At 40.9% G+C, this 16,370-nt stretch overlaps 1 protein-coding gene across 3 annotated transcripts in view; it reads left to right on the top strand.

Annotated features, from left to right (window-relative positions):
* Positions 1-16,370, top strand: part of CHD8 (chromodomain helicase DNA binding protein 8) — a 279,870-nt gene that overhangs the window by 155,203 nt on the left and 108,297 nt on the right. For all 3 annotated transcript variants that reach the window (XM_053702279.1, XM_053702277.1, XM_053702278.1), the window contains exon 33: positions 7,567-7,767. In XM_053702279.1, the coding sequence (XP_053558254.1) occupies positions 7,567-7,767 (201 nt within the window). The remainder of the gene's footprint in view (positions 1-7,566; positions 7,768-16,370) is intronic.

The following is a 16,370-nucleotide window of genomic DNA, read 5'->3' as shown; positions in this document are numbered from 1 at the left end:
AAGAGACAGCCACCAACTCAATTCTCAGATTTGAAAGTGCACATCATGATTCTACTAAGAAAGCTATACCTTATGGAGAATTTTTGCACTTACGACGCAATTGCTCGGAAATATCTAAATTCAAGGAACAAGCAAAGGATCTAAAGTCAAGATTAAAAGAGCGAGGCTACCCGAACTCAATGCTTAAGAGGGCTTATCACAGAGCACTACATATTGCAAGAACTGACCTTTTGGTGCCGAAAATAAAGGATAAGAGTGACCAAAAGGTGAGATTTGTGAGCACATTTAATGAGACTCACAGAGAAATTTCCCAAATCCTTAACCAGCACATACACATACTACATACGGATGAGGATCTAACTAAATGAATTGGGGACAGAGTGCAGGTTTCCTGGAGAAGAGCCCCAACCATCAGGGACAAAATTGTCAAGAGTCATTTTGTCAAAAGTCAGAGTAAAAGTAAAGACAACCTTAAAGGCACTTATCCATGTGGAACATGCAAGTTCTGCCCATACATACGTACAGTGAGACGGATGGAAATTTTCCCAAAAGGGATTATATATATGAATGATTTCTACAATTGTAGAACTAAAAATATCATTTACTGTATTGATTGTATATGTGGAAAAAAGTATGTAGGAATGTCTACTTGAGAACGAGACTCGGGGAGCACCTGGGTAACATTCGCAATGCTAAAAGTGATCTGGAAAGAGAAAATAAAATTACGTTGGTTGCAATACATTTTTTGGAAAAACATGAAGGAAAACCTGTCCTTAAATGCTGGATCCTACAAAGGATAAGACCAGGTATTAGGGGAGGAAATACTGAAACAACTTTGCTTAAAGAAGAAACTAAATGGATCTTCAGGCTCCAAACCATGGCCCCGAAAGGTTTAAATGAACAATTGACTTTTAGTCCATTCTTATAGTGATTCAACTTTCAAAAAAGGAATGTTTTTTTCTATCTTCTTGCTGAAGAGTTTTTTTGATTAATTCCAAGTACAATATATCTGATATGTTTTTTTTCATTTGACTTGTTTTTTCTTTAAAAAACGCGGGCAAATTTCGAGGGCGCAAAATGCTGTTATTTATTGCGTCATTCCTGGCGCAATCATTTTTTGGCACGAATTTGCGTCTGTAATAACGCAAGTTCGTCATTTCCTGCGTCTTGGTTGACGCTAGGTTGTTTGGCGCGAAATTGTGTTTGTTATGACGTGAGTTGCGTCATTTCCGGTTATTTGTTGGCGCCAAAAAATTTCTCAACTTCTTTTTGCGTCATAGTTGGCCAAAAAAAATTTAGTTTTATTTTACCTCACTTCCTATATGCTTCTTGCCTTCTTTATGCTCAGAGGACTATGCTATTTGCTTTTTTTTGCCAATTTTTGCATTTGCATTTTTCCCCATTCCTGAAACTGCTATGTCTTTGGCTATTTTAGCTATAAGAGCTTTATGGCTCAAATAATGCTGACATGGTATCTAAATCTAGGTTACTATCTCCATCATTCCAGGGTAATAATTTGTTTGGTTCCTAGTTGGATTCTATTATTTCCACTATTACTGGGGGGAAGGGAGTTTTTTTTGCCTCAAGATAAAGTCTAAGGGCAAATCTAAAGCTTCTAATCGGTTTTGTTCCTTTCGTCAGAATAGAGAACAGAAAAACACTCCTTTCCCCTAAGGACCAATTGGAAGCTGTCCTCGAGTTGGAATAAATCCAAGCCTTATAAGAAACCAAAGCCAGCCCCCAAGACTCCATGAAGGTGCTGCCCTCAATCCAGTTCTGCTGGTGGGGGGCAGATTGAAGTTATTTCAAGACGTTTGGGCAGGTTCCTTTCAGAATCATTGGATTCATAATATTGTCTCTCAGGGATATCAAAAGGGTTTCAGAATAAGACCTTCTGTGAGAAGATTTTTTTTCTCTCTCACGTCCCAACAAATCCTGTGAAAGCTTAGGCCTTTCTGAAGTGTTTCAGATCTAGAGCTTTCAAGGGTAATTGTACCAGTTCCACTTCTGGAACAGGGTCTGGGTTTTTATTCAAATCTATTCATTGTCCCGAAGAAGGAAAATTCTTTCAGACCAGTTCTGGATCTGAAGTTTTTGAATTGTTTTGTAAGGATCCCAACTTTCAAGATGGCGACTATAAGGACTATTCTGCCTTTTGTTCAGCAAGGTCATTACATGTCCACAATAGAGTTACAGGATGCGTATCTTCACATTCGGATTCATCCAGACCATTATCGGTTTTTGAGATTTTCTTTTCTAGACAAGCATTACCATTTTGTTGCTCTTCCATTTGGCCTAGCAACAGCTCCAAGAATCTTTTCGAAGGTTCTTGTGCCCTTCTATCTGTAATCGAAGAGCAGGGTATTGCAGTGTTTCCTTATTTGGACGATATCTTGTTACTGGCTCAATCTTTTCATTTAGCAGAATCTCACACAAATCAACTTGTGTTATTTCTTCAAAGACATTGTTGGAGGATCAGTTTACCAAAGAGTTCCTTGATTCCGCAGACAAGTCACCTTTTTAGGTTTCCAAATGGATTCAGTGTCCATGACTCTGTCCTTAACAGACAAGAGACAAATGAAATTGGTTTCTGCCTGTTGAAACCTTCAGTCTCGATCATTCCCTTCAGGGACTATGTGCATGGAAGTTTTAGGTCTCATGACTGCAGCATCGGACGCGATCCCCTTTGCTCGTTTTCATATGAGACCTCTGCAGATTTGCATGCTGAATCAATGGTGCAGGGATTATACTCGGATATCACAGTTGATATACTTAAATCCCAACATTCAACTCTCTCTGTCCTAGTGGTTGGACCATCATCGGATTCTTCATGGGGCCTCTTTTGTTCGTCCTTCCTGGACTGTGATTTCAACAGATGCAAGTCTCAGGTTGGGGAGCTGTCTAGGGTTCTCTGACAGCACAAGGAGTTTGGTAACCTCGCCTCTTGAGGATTCCAATTAATATTTTAGAACTCTGTGCTATTTTCAGGGCTCTTCAGCCTTGGCCTCTATTAAGGAGAGAATCATGAATTTGTTTTCAGACGGACAATATCACAACTGTGGCATATTTCAATCATCAAGGGGGGACTCCCAGTCCTTTAGCAATGAAAGAAGTATCTTGAATACTTTCTTGGGCGGAATCCAAATCCTGTCTAATTTCTGTGATACATATCCCAGGTGTAGGCAATTGGGAGGTGGATTATCTAAGTAGTCAGTCTTTACATCCCAGGGGAGTGGTCTCTCCATCCAGATGTATTTTGTCAGATTGTTCTGATGTGGGGTCTCCCTGAAATAGATCTGATGGCTTCCCATCTAAACAAGAAGCTTCCCTGGTACCTTTCCAGGTCCAGGGATCCTCATGCAGAGATGGTGGCTGTGTTAGCAGTTCCTTGGTTTTACCAACCTGCTTACATTTTTCCACCTCTAGTTCTTCCAAGGGTGATCTCCAAGATCATATTGGAACAATTGCATGTGTTTCTGATAGCACCAGCATGGCCTCAGATTTTGGTATGCGGATCTTGTCCGGATGTCCAGTTGCCAACCTTGGCCACTTCCTTTAAGGCCAGACCTTCTGTCTCAAGGGCTGTTTTTTTATCAGGATCTCAAATCGCTAAATTTGAAGGTATGTAAATTAAACGCTTAGTACTTAGTCATAGAGGTTTCTCTGACTCTGTGATTAATACTATGCTACAGGCTCGTAAGTCTGTTTCAAGGAAGATTTATTATCGGGTTTGGAAAACCTATATTTCATGGTGTGTTTCTCATAAATTCTCTTGGCATTCTTTTAGGATTCCTAGAATTTTACAGATTCTTCAGGATGGTTTGGATAAAGGTTTGTCTGCAAGTACTTAGAAGGGATAAAGCTCTGCTCTTTCTGTTTTATTTCATAGAAAGATTGCTAAACTTCCTGATATTCACTGTTTTGTTCATGCTTTGGTTCGTATCAAGCCTGTTGTTAAATCAATCTCTCCTCCTTGGAGTCTTACTTAATTTGGTTTTGAAGACTTTGCAAGCTCCTCCTTTTGAGCCTATGCATTCTTTAGATATTAAACTACTTTCTTGGAAGGTGTTGTTTCTTTTGGCTATCTCTTCAGCTAGAAGAGTTTCCGAATTTTCTGCTCTCGTGAGTCTCCTTTTCTGATTTTCCATCAGGATAAGTCTGTTTTGCGGACTTGGTTTACATTTCTTCCTAAAGTTGTGAATTCTAACAACATTAGTAGGGAAATTGTTGTTCCTTCCTTGTGTCCTAATCCTAAGAATACTCTTGAAAGATCTTAATATTTCAAAGCTCTTACAACATCCAAAGAATGTAATGTCGAAGCTACTAAAGATTTCAGGAAGACTTGTAGTCTATTTATTTGTTGTTTTTTTCTGGTCCTAGGAAAGGTCAGAAAGCCTCTTCCATTTCTTTGGCATCTTGGTTAAAGCTTTTGATTCACAAGGCTTATTTGGAGGAGGATAGTCTCCACCTCAGAGAATTACAGCTCATTCTACTAGATCAGTCGCCACTTCTTGAGCTTTTAAGAATGAAGCTTCGGTTGATCAGATTTGCAAAGCAGCAACTTGGTCTTCTTTGCATACATTTACTAAATGTTACCAGTTTGATGTATTTCCTTCTTCTGAAGCAGTCTTTGGTAGAAAAGTTCTTCAGGCAGCTGTTTCAGTTTGATTCTTCTGCTTATGATTTAAGTTTTTTTCTTGAAATTTATGAGAGACTTATTTTTTTTTTGTGGATTCAATTTTTTTCAGCGGAAATAGTTGTTTTTATTGTATTCCTCCCTTTCTAGTGGCTCTTCTGTGGTCCCCCACATCTTGGGTATTTCTATCCCATATGTCACTAGCTTATGAACTCTTGCCAATTACATGAAAAAACTAAATTTATGTAAGAACTTACCTGGTAAATTAATTTATTTCATATTGGCAAGAGTCCATGAGTGTTTCAGGGTTTTTTCCCTGTTTGCCATGTGCTGCTGGCAGCCATTTTACTCACCTCTTTTCCTGACTATGGTGCATTGTGGGGGGTGCTGCTCATTTCCTGCACTTCCTTTTATGGCCAGACTGGTGTGCATCATCCATGTGAGACAGGATGCAGTCTCAGAATTGTGATGTCATCACTTATTATTTAAATGGCCTCTGTTCAGAATGCTTTGCCTTTGCGTTGTCTTAGACCTGTTTGTGAGAGTTCCTGTGTATTACCTGGCTGCCTGACGTCCTTCCTGGTTCCTGATCCCTGGCTTGTTCCTGACTCTGCTGTTTTCCTTGTTCCTGATTCCGGCTCGTCTGACTATTCGCTTTGGCTCCTGACTCGGCTCGTCTGACTACCAGCTCTGGTTTTGACTCCTGGCTTGTTATTTGACTTGTGGACTTTTTATTATTTTTTGCTATTAATAAAGGTGTGATTATTTTTGCACTTCTCGTCTCAGTCTGATTCCTGGCACCCTGACAATGAGGCCCACCCTTTTTATGGTGGTTATGATTTTTGTCTAAAAGCACAATCCTATTTCCAGTTCCTCTTTTTTGTATGTTGTTTTACTCCTTTTTCTATTACCCCACTACTTGGCTATTCGTTAAACTGAATTGTGGTGAGGGGGTGTATTTATAGGCATTTTGAGGTTTGGGAAACTTTTACCCTCCTGGTAGGATTGTATATCCCATACGTCACTAGCTCATGGACTTTTGCCAATATGAAATAAATGAATTCATCAGGTAAGTTCTTACATAAATTATGTTTTATTGTTATCTGATAAATTCCTTTCTTTCTTGGCAGTGAGAGTCCACAAACCCTCCCAATTTTCCTTAGTGGCGGCAGTTCTAGTTTGCACCTCTCTACCCTACTATCTATTTTAATTCTTCCTTCTATAATTGGCTATATGAAGTACTGGGAGGGTCTGGGAAGTAGGAGGGATATTAAAGATCTTGGTGTAGGGTGGCTTTACCTCCTCCTAGTGGCCAGGAGATAATTTCACAACAGTAATGAATCGTGGTCTCTCACCGCAAAGAAAGAAATTTATCAGATAAGAATAATTTGTTTTGTAACTATGTTTAACATATTACTTATCTCAATATCATTCTTGCATCACATTAAGCAGGACAATCATTATGAAAGGGTTAAAATCAAGGCACCACTTACAGAAATGCAATAGCATCAGACATTTGAATTGGTACTCCTCCCACCCTGTCCTCTTTCTCAAGGACCATTTCTGTCCCACGACCTTGAACTTGAATGGTTCTGCCATGCATTAAGCTGTCCTACATACGAGTCTTAAACATGCTGGGCCTCTCTCTTTGTTTTTTCATTTACATAGAATGCAATGTAACATTAATAGTCAATCTTCTCAGTGCCTAGGATATAATTACAGTTTTCAGCCTTCATTGTCTCAGTAGGATTGTTATTCTATGACCTAAATGTCTCATTTTAAGTGTGGCTTTTGCTTCACATACAGTTGGCATACATAAATTGTACGTTCCTTCACTATTATCTGGCCTCACCGACTTTCTCTCCATTAACATGAGTCAAAACAAAGGATGCATAATCTGTAACCTGTGTGATTAGTGTAGTGGAACCCAAGCAAGTCAGCTGTGCTTCATGTAAATAATATTCTAACCCGCTAAAAGTCGGGTAAAGCTTTACTCCCATTATATTTCTCAGTTCATCTCTTCTACCCAATAGCCCGTCAATGGGTCTCTTGGCACTGGCCTTAACCAAAAAAATGTCACTAGGCTATCAGATTTCACCTTTGTGCTTCCCATTCCCCTTTTCCTTTCCCTCACATGGGTGTTTCAGAAAGATTGTCATTATTACATCCCATTTAGTCCATAGTGACTAAAGTCATTAGTTCCATTAGTCCTTTCCCCCACTCCCAGCTCAGACCTTTTCTGAGCTTCAAAACACCATAGGGCTTCTGATGACTGGGTGGATTTAAACCTTCTACATGATCTCCACCCACAGGTAAATCTCTGCTTAAGTCAAACATCCTTTGAAAGTCAAAACATTTTCTCCCTGCGCACCCCCCCCCCAAAAAAAAAGAGAATTAAAAAATATTAAATAACCTCCTAAATTTCTTACTTATAGTTTGGCTGAAGATTATGTGGCCAGCAGCAGCTGTTTCCTTGTTTTTTTTGTCATGTCCTTTGAGATTTTCCTTATTTTATGCATCATTTAATCAGTCCTGTTTTGGGGGCAGTGCCAGTTTTGACAGTGAATCTCCCTTTTGCAATCTCTGAATTATTGGATTAATTTGGTTTAAGGGAGCCACAGGGAAAGCCTAGTTTATGACAAGGAAGCAAATTATGAGGTACCTGTTGCTGCTGGCCAGAGGCTAAAGAAGGAATATTATTTAGTTATATTATAGGTAAGAGATTTTTGGAATTGAAAAATCAACAAACATATTCCCTTGCTTTTCCTGTTGCCCTCTGTCTGACAGAGAAAACACTGTTTTGCATAAAAGATGTGGGTGAAAATGCTTCAGATAATTTGTTAATGTTGTTGTTATTATTGATTAATATTATCATTATTATTATTATCATTATTTGGATTATAGTAAGATCTATAATTTTTTATTTAAAGGATCGAGTTCTTATCTGTCGAATAGAACAAGTTTGCAATGCTGTGCTAACTGGTAAATGGGCATCACCTCGGCGGATTTCAGATACTCTTAGTGACAGCCCTGATAGCCTATCACCAGATCCAGAGGAGAAGAGCCCTGCCCACTTCTCACAGGTCCGACCTTCTCCCGATCCCAAGGAGTTTACCATCCAAATTAAGAGTGTAAGTCACCAGACTACAGGGTGGAATTGATTTAACTCATGATTGAAATCACAATTTAAATCGCTAGTCCGTAACACCGATTTTTTTATTTAAATCAATTTAAATCATGGTTTTCATTTTTAGAATAATTTTTCAAATAATTTTCCCTGTTCTATTAGACCATTACTGATTTTGCTATATGCATCGATAGTTTATTGAAATGAATGAAATTATTATTTGAACTATTTCCAGTTTAATAGGTAAATCATTCATATTTGATCAACTTTTCAACTGTACTTTTTGAAAGGTCCTTGTTCAAATCTAATCCACTCCAAACAATCTTCTATTCATTGATCTTCTTAAAACATAGTATGGGTTGATACTTTGTACATATATTGACAGGGGAGCAATGACATTAAAGGGACAGTAAAGTCAAAATTAAACTTTCATGAATCAGAAAGAACAATCATTTTTTTTTTTTTTTTTAAGCTATTTGCCAATTTATTTCTCTTATCGAGTTTGCTTTGTTCCTTTGGTATCCTTTGTTGAAAAGCCTGCATATGTAGACTCAGAAGCAGTGCACTACTGTGAGCTAGCTGCTTGTCACTGTATCACCAAATGTAGTCAGCTAGACTCCAGTAGAGCATTGCTCTCGTACAAAGAATTCCAAGAAAATGAAGCAAATTTGATAGAAGTAAATATGAAAATGGTATGCTCTATCTGAAACCCTAAAGTTTTTCTTTCATGAATATGTCCCTTTAAGTTCTAATTCTCAACTCTGTATGTTTATTTATTTTATAACATTTTTGCTGTGAAGAAGGGGCATGTTATTGCTGCAGACACATTCACAGTTTTGAGAACTACAAAACCAATATTATGTGATAAAATCTTCAAGATTGAGAAATTGCCCAAAATAATCTTACAGAAATGTATTGGAGGGCATAACATTGTGAATGGATTAATGAAATAAATTTACTAAAAAAAGACCCAAAACATTGCAACCATTATTATACTGCATCTTGCTATATAATTTACAAACTAATATTTATTTTGGGACAAATAACCTTTAGATTACAATGTATCTTAAATATAAACTATCTTTAGATATATTTTTCCTCAAAAAGCATTTTATTTAAAAAAAAAAAAAATCCTATTTAAATAAAGAAAAATCCTTTTTTATCCACACTGCAAGATTACCAAATAATGTAAATCACTACTCTGACACTAACTGTAAAGTTAACTTCTCTAGCATGTGTGGTCTGTCCTTGCAAATGGATCTATATCTACTGATGTCCTTGTTAGAATCATTACAGTAAGGTGCAAAAACTAAAATATATTTATTTCTTATTTTAAAATTTTCAGTCCTCTTGGTATCCCTGATTAGTTTAGAAATCAACCAATTAGATCATTCGAAAAACTTGAATGTTTGCTTAAAAGAAAGTTCTCACAAATGACATTCAGCTTAAGGAAAACTACTGTGAGGGACCATGGCTGTAAGAGGCTGAACATGTGGACTCTGAGAAGTCCTCTTCTTATCTAAGGGGTAAATGACTAGGAACCTGTAGTTTTCAGTGATGTGTAAAGCCATAGGTGGATGCTTTCCTCCTTGCTTGTGGTGTGGTATCTTAACTTCATAGCACAAGCAATAAGGCAATGCCTCAGTCCTAGATATTACAAATCACCAGAAACCACATGTCCCATGTCATGAGTTTGTCCTATCAAATGCGGGATTCCATTTACCTTTTAGAATGCTTGAGATTGTTGTTAAAATTGTATGAAAATGATGACCACCTACAAAGGCATCAGAGTTTTTGTTGCCCTGGTTTTCAAATAGAGGGACCATGGATCGCTCATTTGAACGTGGAGGGGTCCCTCTTATGAATCTTGGGCTAACTGTCCCTCAAGATGCAAGTGATTTTTGTGAGATACAGTGATCACTTCACCCAGTAGAAAACCAACAATATTTTTTATGGATGATAGGGGTCTATTACAGAGCCCCTGTCCACGTCTCTGCTTCACTTAGAGGAGTTGGACAGGTGAGCACCATTACCACACTGAACACCTGCCAACCATAGTTACATCCTCCTTCTGTCTTCTTTTAAAAAAACGCCTACCTGATGGGTGGAAAACTGCTCAAAAAGAAACATATTTAATAATGTTGCTTTGATATGTCTTAGAAGTATTCTTCATTGAAAAGTTACCATGAGTTTTTGATAAAATTTTCCTATCAATGCAACCCCCTTGAGTGCCGGTGCTAGATACTTTGCATTGTAAATTAATTTGTATGTTCCTTAAAAAATTTGGTTTTGTTTTTATTGTAAAAAACTTTTTCCTTAATATGAAGAGAGTCCACAGCTTCATTCCTTACTTGTGGGAATTCAGAACCTGGCCACCAGGAGGAGGCAAAGACACCCATCCAAAGGCTTAAATACCTCCCCCACTTCCCTCATATCCCAGTCATTCTTTGCCTTTTGTCACAGGAGGTTGGCAAAGAAGTGTCAGAAGATAGAGTAGTTCTTTATGGAGGGTATCTACCCTTCGGAATGGGACTGGAGTTTTAAGTTGTTTTGTCAGCCTCTCAGTGAGAGCATTGACGAAAGTTAGGGTCTGGAGATGCAGGGAGAGTCTTTCTACGAACCCATCCAGGCTCGTATTAACAGCTCCTAAGCAATCAGTGTTGACGAGTTTCACTGCCTGCTTCCATCACTCAAGTCCATGTCAGGAGCTGTGTTTCTGTTCCACGGCATAGATTCCGGTAAGATCATTTCATTTTTATACACATATGATAACGCAAGAAGACAGGGTCACAGTGTTGCGGCTTTTATCTGTATGGAATCAAGGGTTAATATCTCCGTAAGGGTATTATTGAACAGGGGGGATTAATCACATAAATTGTTTTATAATGTTTATGCTGTGACGTGTGAGATGAGGCTCAGGCAGATGTGGAATGTACAGGTTTTACTTAAGTTTTTGGGTAAGCTGCTTGGTGTGCTTTTTCCTATAGCAGGGGCGGTCCTGCATGGCGCACCACGTGACCGGGTGTGGTTACACTGATTTCCTTGTTCCTGACCGTGCGTTTTAAGGAGATGAAGCGGTTTCTTTGTTTGGCCTAGGTCATATGAGGTGGTGAGTGCCCCAGCCATTGGGGATATAAAGGTGCCATTTTATATTATTTTCTATAGTCCGTTTTATAAGCACAATCTATGGAGGACTCTGATACGTTAGAGGGTACTCCCTCTTTACCAAACTTTAATACCGGTCTATATTGTGAGGAGGCCACGGTATACCCACCTGCTCAATTATGTTCCACATGCCTTGATAAGGTAAGCATGTCAAGGAAAGTCAATACTACCACTGAGCCGTCCACCTCTGAGGAGTCTCTGTCCCGTGAGGTGCGCACCCTACAGTCATCTCTTATTACACATGCAGCTTCCCGTAGCACTCCTGATCCTCCATCTGGAGGAGCCCTTTTACCACCAGACTTTACTGAACAGTTACAGACTGCAGTGTCTGCAGCCTTTATTGCTTTATCTCGCCCTGCTAAGCGCAAGCGAAAGGTCAAATATTGCTATCCTTCCCAGGGATCATCTGCTAGCTTATTGGAGTTATCTGATACAAGATTATCAGTTGATTAAGACGCCTCTTATACTTCAGAGGATGCTCTTTCTTGGTCGGAATCTGCTGCCTCTAAGCCTCCAGCAGCAGAGGAACCAGACTTTAGATTTAGGATTGAACATTTACGCTTTCTGCTAAAGGAAGTTTTAGCTACTTTAGAGGTTCCGGAGCCTAAATTTCTTGAGGAACCTTGTATTTGTAAGTTAAATAAGGTCTACGAGTACAGGGTTTTACCACAGACTTTCCCGGTTCCTGTAAAAATGCGAACATTATTAAGAATAAATGGGAAAGACTTGGTTCATCATTTTCCCCTTCTTCCTTTAAGAAATGATTCCCGGTTCCGGACTCGCAACTAGAGTTGTGGGGCTCCATCTCCAAGGTGGATGGCGCTATCTCCACGCTTGCTAAGTGCACTACTATCCCGCTTGAGGATAGTTAATCGTTTAAAGAGCCCATGGATAAGAAGATAGAAACTCTGTTAAGAAAGATGTTAAAGCATACGGGATACTTGTCTCAACCAGCAGTGGCTGTTGCGGTGGTTGCTGAAGCGGCTACCTACTGGTGTGACTCCTTATCTGAGCTGATTGAGGTGGAGGGTCCCCTCGGCGTGATCCTAGAAATAATCAAGGCCTTAAGGGTGGCTAATTCTTTTATTTTTTTATGCAAATATGCAGATTATTCGCCTGCACGCCAAGGCTTCAGGTTTTTCTGTTCAAGCCTGTAGGGCACTCTGGCTGAAGTCTTGGTCTGCGGACATGACTTCGAAGTCAAGACTTCTTTCCCTTCCATTTCAGGGAAATATTCTTTTTGGTCCAGGCCTGGACTTCATTATCTCCACGGTTACTTTAGGCAAAGATGCCTTTTTACCGCAGGATAAGAAAAACAAACCTAAGGGACAAGGTCCTAATTTGCGTTCCTTTCGTTCGGATAAATCCCAACGTCAGCAGCCCTCCGCAAAGCCTGAGCAATCCAAGGGAACTTGGATGCCGGCTTAGTCCTGGAATAAATCCAAGCAGAACAAGAAGCCTGCCGAGTCAGTCGGCATGAAGGGACAGCCCCCGATCTGGCTCTGGATCATGTAGGGGACAGACTGTCACTCTTTTTGGAAGCTTGGTTTGGGGACGTGCAAGACCTCTGGGTCTTGGAGGTCATAGCTCAGGGATACAGGATAGGTTTAAAGTCTCATCCACCCAGGGGCAGATTCCTCTTGTCAAACCTGTCTTTAAGTCCAGAAAAGAGAGTCTTTTCTAGGTTGCCTGAGGGATATTTCCTCCCTGGAAGTCATTGTACCGATAACTCTGGCAGAAAGAGGTCTGGGGTACTACTTAAACCTTTTTGTGGTCCAGAAGAAGGAGGGAACTTTTCGCCAGATTGTGGACCTAAAGTGCTTGAACAAATTCCTATCTGTCCCCTTGTTCAAGATGGAGACAATAAGGTCCATCCTTCCTTTTATTCAGGAAGGACCGTTCATGACTACAATATATCTGAAGGATGCGTACCTTCACGTTACAATACACAAGGACCACTTCAATTTCTTAAGGTTTGCGTTTCTTGACCAGCACTTCTGTTTGGTCTAGCTACTGCTCCAAGGGTTTTTATGAAGGTTCTAGGGGCTCTGCTTGCAGTGCCCAGAACCAGAGGTATAGCAGTAGCGCCATACTTGGACGAAATTCTGGTTCATGCACCATCCTGTTGTCTGGCAGAAGACCATTCGAAAGATCTTCTCTTCTTTGATCTCGTGGATGGAAGATAAACTTAGAGAAGAGTTCTCTTACTCCCAGTACCAGGGTGGAGTTCCTGGGTACTATAATAGACTCCATATCCATGAGGATATTCCTTACAGGCCAGAGACGTTACAAGCTAACTTCCAATTGTCTTGCCCTCCTTAAGGCCCTCTGTGGTTTGGTGTATGGAGGTGATAAGTCAGTGGAACAGCGATCATTCGGATCTGTCTCAACGGATTTCTCTGGACAACCGGTTGTGAGAATCCCTCTCTTGGTGGCTCAGTCCAGATCACCTGTCCCAAGGGACATCCTTTTTAAGACCATCCTGGGAGATTGTGACTACGGACGCAAGTCTCTCTCAGGATGGGGAGCTGTTTGGTGTGCCAGGAAGGCACAGGGCCTGTGGACTCGAGAGGAATCTCTCCTCCCGATCAACATTTTGGAACTTCGAGCGATCGTCAACGCTTTGAAGGCTTGGCCTCTTCTGGGTTCGTCCCAGTTTATCAACCATCAAGGGGGAACAAGGAACTCCCTAGCAATGAGGGAAGTGTCTCGGATTCTGGAATGGGCAGAGGCCCACAACTGCGCCCTGTCTGCGATCCACATTCCGGGTGTGCACAACTGGGAAGCGGATTTCCTCAGCAGACCATCCTTTCATCCGGGAGAATGGTCTCTCAATCCCAAGGTGTTTGCAGAAATTTGCAACATATGGGGGACGCTGGAGATAGATCTCATGGCGTCTCAGCTCAATTCCAAGCTACCCAGATATGGGTTGCGGCCCAGGGATCCTTAGGCGGAGCTAATAGATGCATTAGCAGTGCCTTGGAGGTTCCATCTGATCTACATTTTTCCGCCGTTACCACTTCTTCCTTGTGTAGTGGCCTACATCAAGCAGGAGCAAGCATGAGTGATTCTAATTGCTCCATTGTGGCCGCAAAGGATGTGGTTCGCGGACCTGGTGGGGATGTCATCATCTCCTCCATGGAGGTTACCTTGTCGCAGGGATCTGCTGGAACAGGGTCTTATTGTTCATCAAAATCTAGATTCTCTGAGGCTGACTGTGTGGAGATAGAATGCTTAGTCCTTGCCAAGAGGGGTTTCTCTGAGAGGGTTATTGATCCTCTCATTCAAGCTCGTTAGCCAATTACTCATCGCATCTATCATAAGGTGTGGAGGACCTACTTATTCTGATGTGAAGAACGTGGATTCCCCTGGCATAAGGTCAGGGTTTCCAGGATTCTTTCTTTTCCCCAGGATGACCTGGAGAAGTGCCTTTCTGCTAGTTCCCTTAAAGGACAGATTTCGGCCCTGTCTGTTTTACTGCAATAAGAGGCTCGCTGAGCTTCCAGATGTTCAGTCTTTGGTTCGGGCTCTGATTAGAATCAGGCCGGTGTTTAGATCTATTGCTCGTAGTGTTGCAGAGGCCTCTGTTTGAGCTTATGCATGTAATTGACATCAAGTTATTGTCTTGAAAGGTTCTTCTTCTACTGGCTTTTGCTGCCTTGCAATGTGAGCTCCCTTACCTAGTATTCCATGCTGATAAGGCAGTTCTTCATACTGGGTTAGGTTTTCTTCCTAAGGTCGTTTCAGATCTCAACATCAGTCAATCAGGAGATTGTGGTTCCTTCCTTGTGTCCTAATCCTTCTTCTTTGAAGGAGCGGTTACTTCATAATTTGGATGTGGTTTCGGCCTTTAAGTTCTATCTTCAGGCTACGAAAGAATTCTCTGTTGTCTATCCTGGGAAGCGTAGGGGGCAGAAGGCCTCTTCCACTTCCTTATCTTTTTGGTTGAGGAGCATTATTTGCTTAGCATATGAGACAGCGGGACATAAGCCTCCTCAGAGGATTAAGGCTCATTCAACTAGAGCTGTGGCTTCCTCTTGGACCTTTAAGAACGAGGCCTCTATGGATCAGATTTGTAGGGCGGCTACCTGGTCCTCCTTACATACTTTCTCAAAATTTTACAAATTTGATGGGGGGGTTTTCGGCTAGTTCCCTTAAAGGACAGATTTCGGCCCTGTCTGTTTTACTGCAATAAGAGGCTCGCTGAGCTTCCAGATGTTCAGTCTTTGGTTCGGGCTCTGATTAGAATCAGGCCGGTGTTTAGATCTATTGCTCGTAGTGTTGCAGAGGCCTCTGTTTGAGCTTATGCATGTAATTGACATCAAGTTATTGTCTTGAAAGGTTCTTCTTCTACTGGCTTTTGCTGCCTTGCAATGTGAGCTCCCTTACCTAGTATTCCATGCTGATAAGGCATTTCTTCATACTGGGTTAGGTTTTCTTCCTAAGGTCGTTTCAGATCTCAACATCAGTCAATCAGGAGATTGTGGTTCCTTCCTTGTGTCCTAATCCTTCTTCTTTGAAGGAGCGGTTACTTCATAATTTGGATGTGGTTTCGGCCTTTAAGTTCTATCTTCAGGCTACGAAAGAATTCTCTGTTGTCTATCCTGGGAAGCGTAGGGGGCAGAAGGCCTCTTCCACTTCCTTATCTTTTTGGTTGAGGAGCATTATTTGCTTAGCATATGAGACAGCGGGACATAAGCCTCCTCAGAGGATTAAGGCTCATTCAACTAGAGCTGTGGCTTCCTCTTGGACCTTTAAGAACGAGGCCTCTATGGATCAGATTTGTAGGGCGGCTACCTGGTCCTCCTTACATACTTTCTCAAAATTTTACAAATTTGATGGGGGGGTTTTCGGCTTAAGCAGCTTTTGGGAGAAAGGTTTTGCAGGCTGTGGTGCCCTCATAATAGGGTTCGCCTCTTTTTTACCCTCCCGTATCATTGTGTCCTCTAGAGCTTGGGTATATGTTTCCCACAAGTAAGGAATGAAGCAGTGGACTCTCCTCATATTAAGAAGGAAAACACAAATTATGCTTACCAGATAATTTCCTTCTATATGAGGAGAGTCCATGGCCCACAACCGTATTTCTCCTATGGGCGGACCTAAATTTGTGTTTTTTTCTTCTTCTGGCACCATTTATACCCTGATATTTCTCCTACTGTTCCTTGTTCCCTTGGCAGAATGACTGGGGGATGAGGGAAGTGGTGGAGGTATTTTAAGCCTTTGGCTGGGGTGTCTTTGTCTCCTCCTGGTGGCCAGGTTCTGAATTTTCACAAGTAAGGAATGAAGCCGTGGACTCTCCTCATACAGAAGGAAAGGAAATTATCTGGTAAGCATAATTTTGTTTTTTTCATGATACAGTTATAGTTGGGAACTTCTTTAAGAGAGCATGATGATCTAAAGCTCTCCACTCAGCTGAGATGATCTAAAATGACCCTCCTGCAC

This window comes from Bombina bombina, chromosome 2, assembly GCF_027579735.1.
Source record: "Bombina bombina isolate aBomBom1 chromosome 2, aBomBom1.pri, whole genome shotgun sequence".
NCBI classification, from domain to species: domain Eukaryota; kingdom Metazoa; phylum Chordata; class Amphibia; order Anura; family Bombinatoridae; genus Bombina; species Bombina bombina.
The sequence above is the reverse complement of the archived record's forward strand: the minus strand, read 5'-3'. Positions and strand labels throughout refer to the sequence as shown.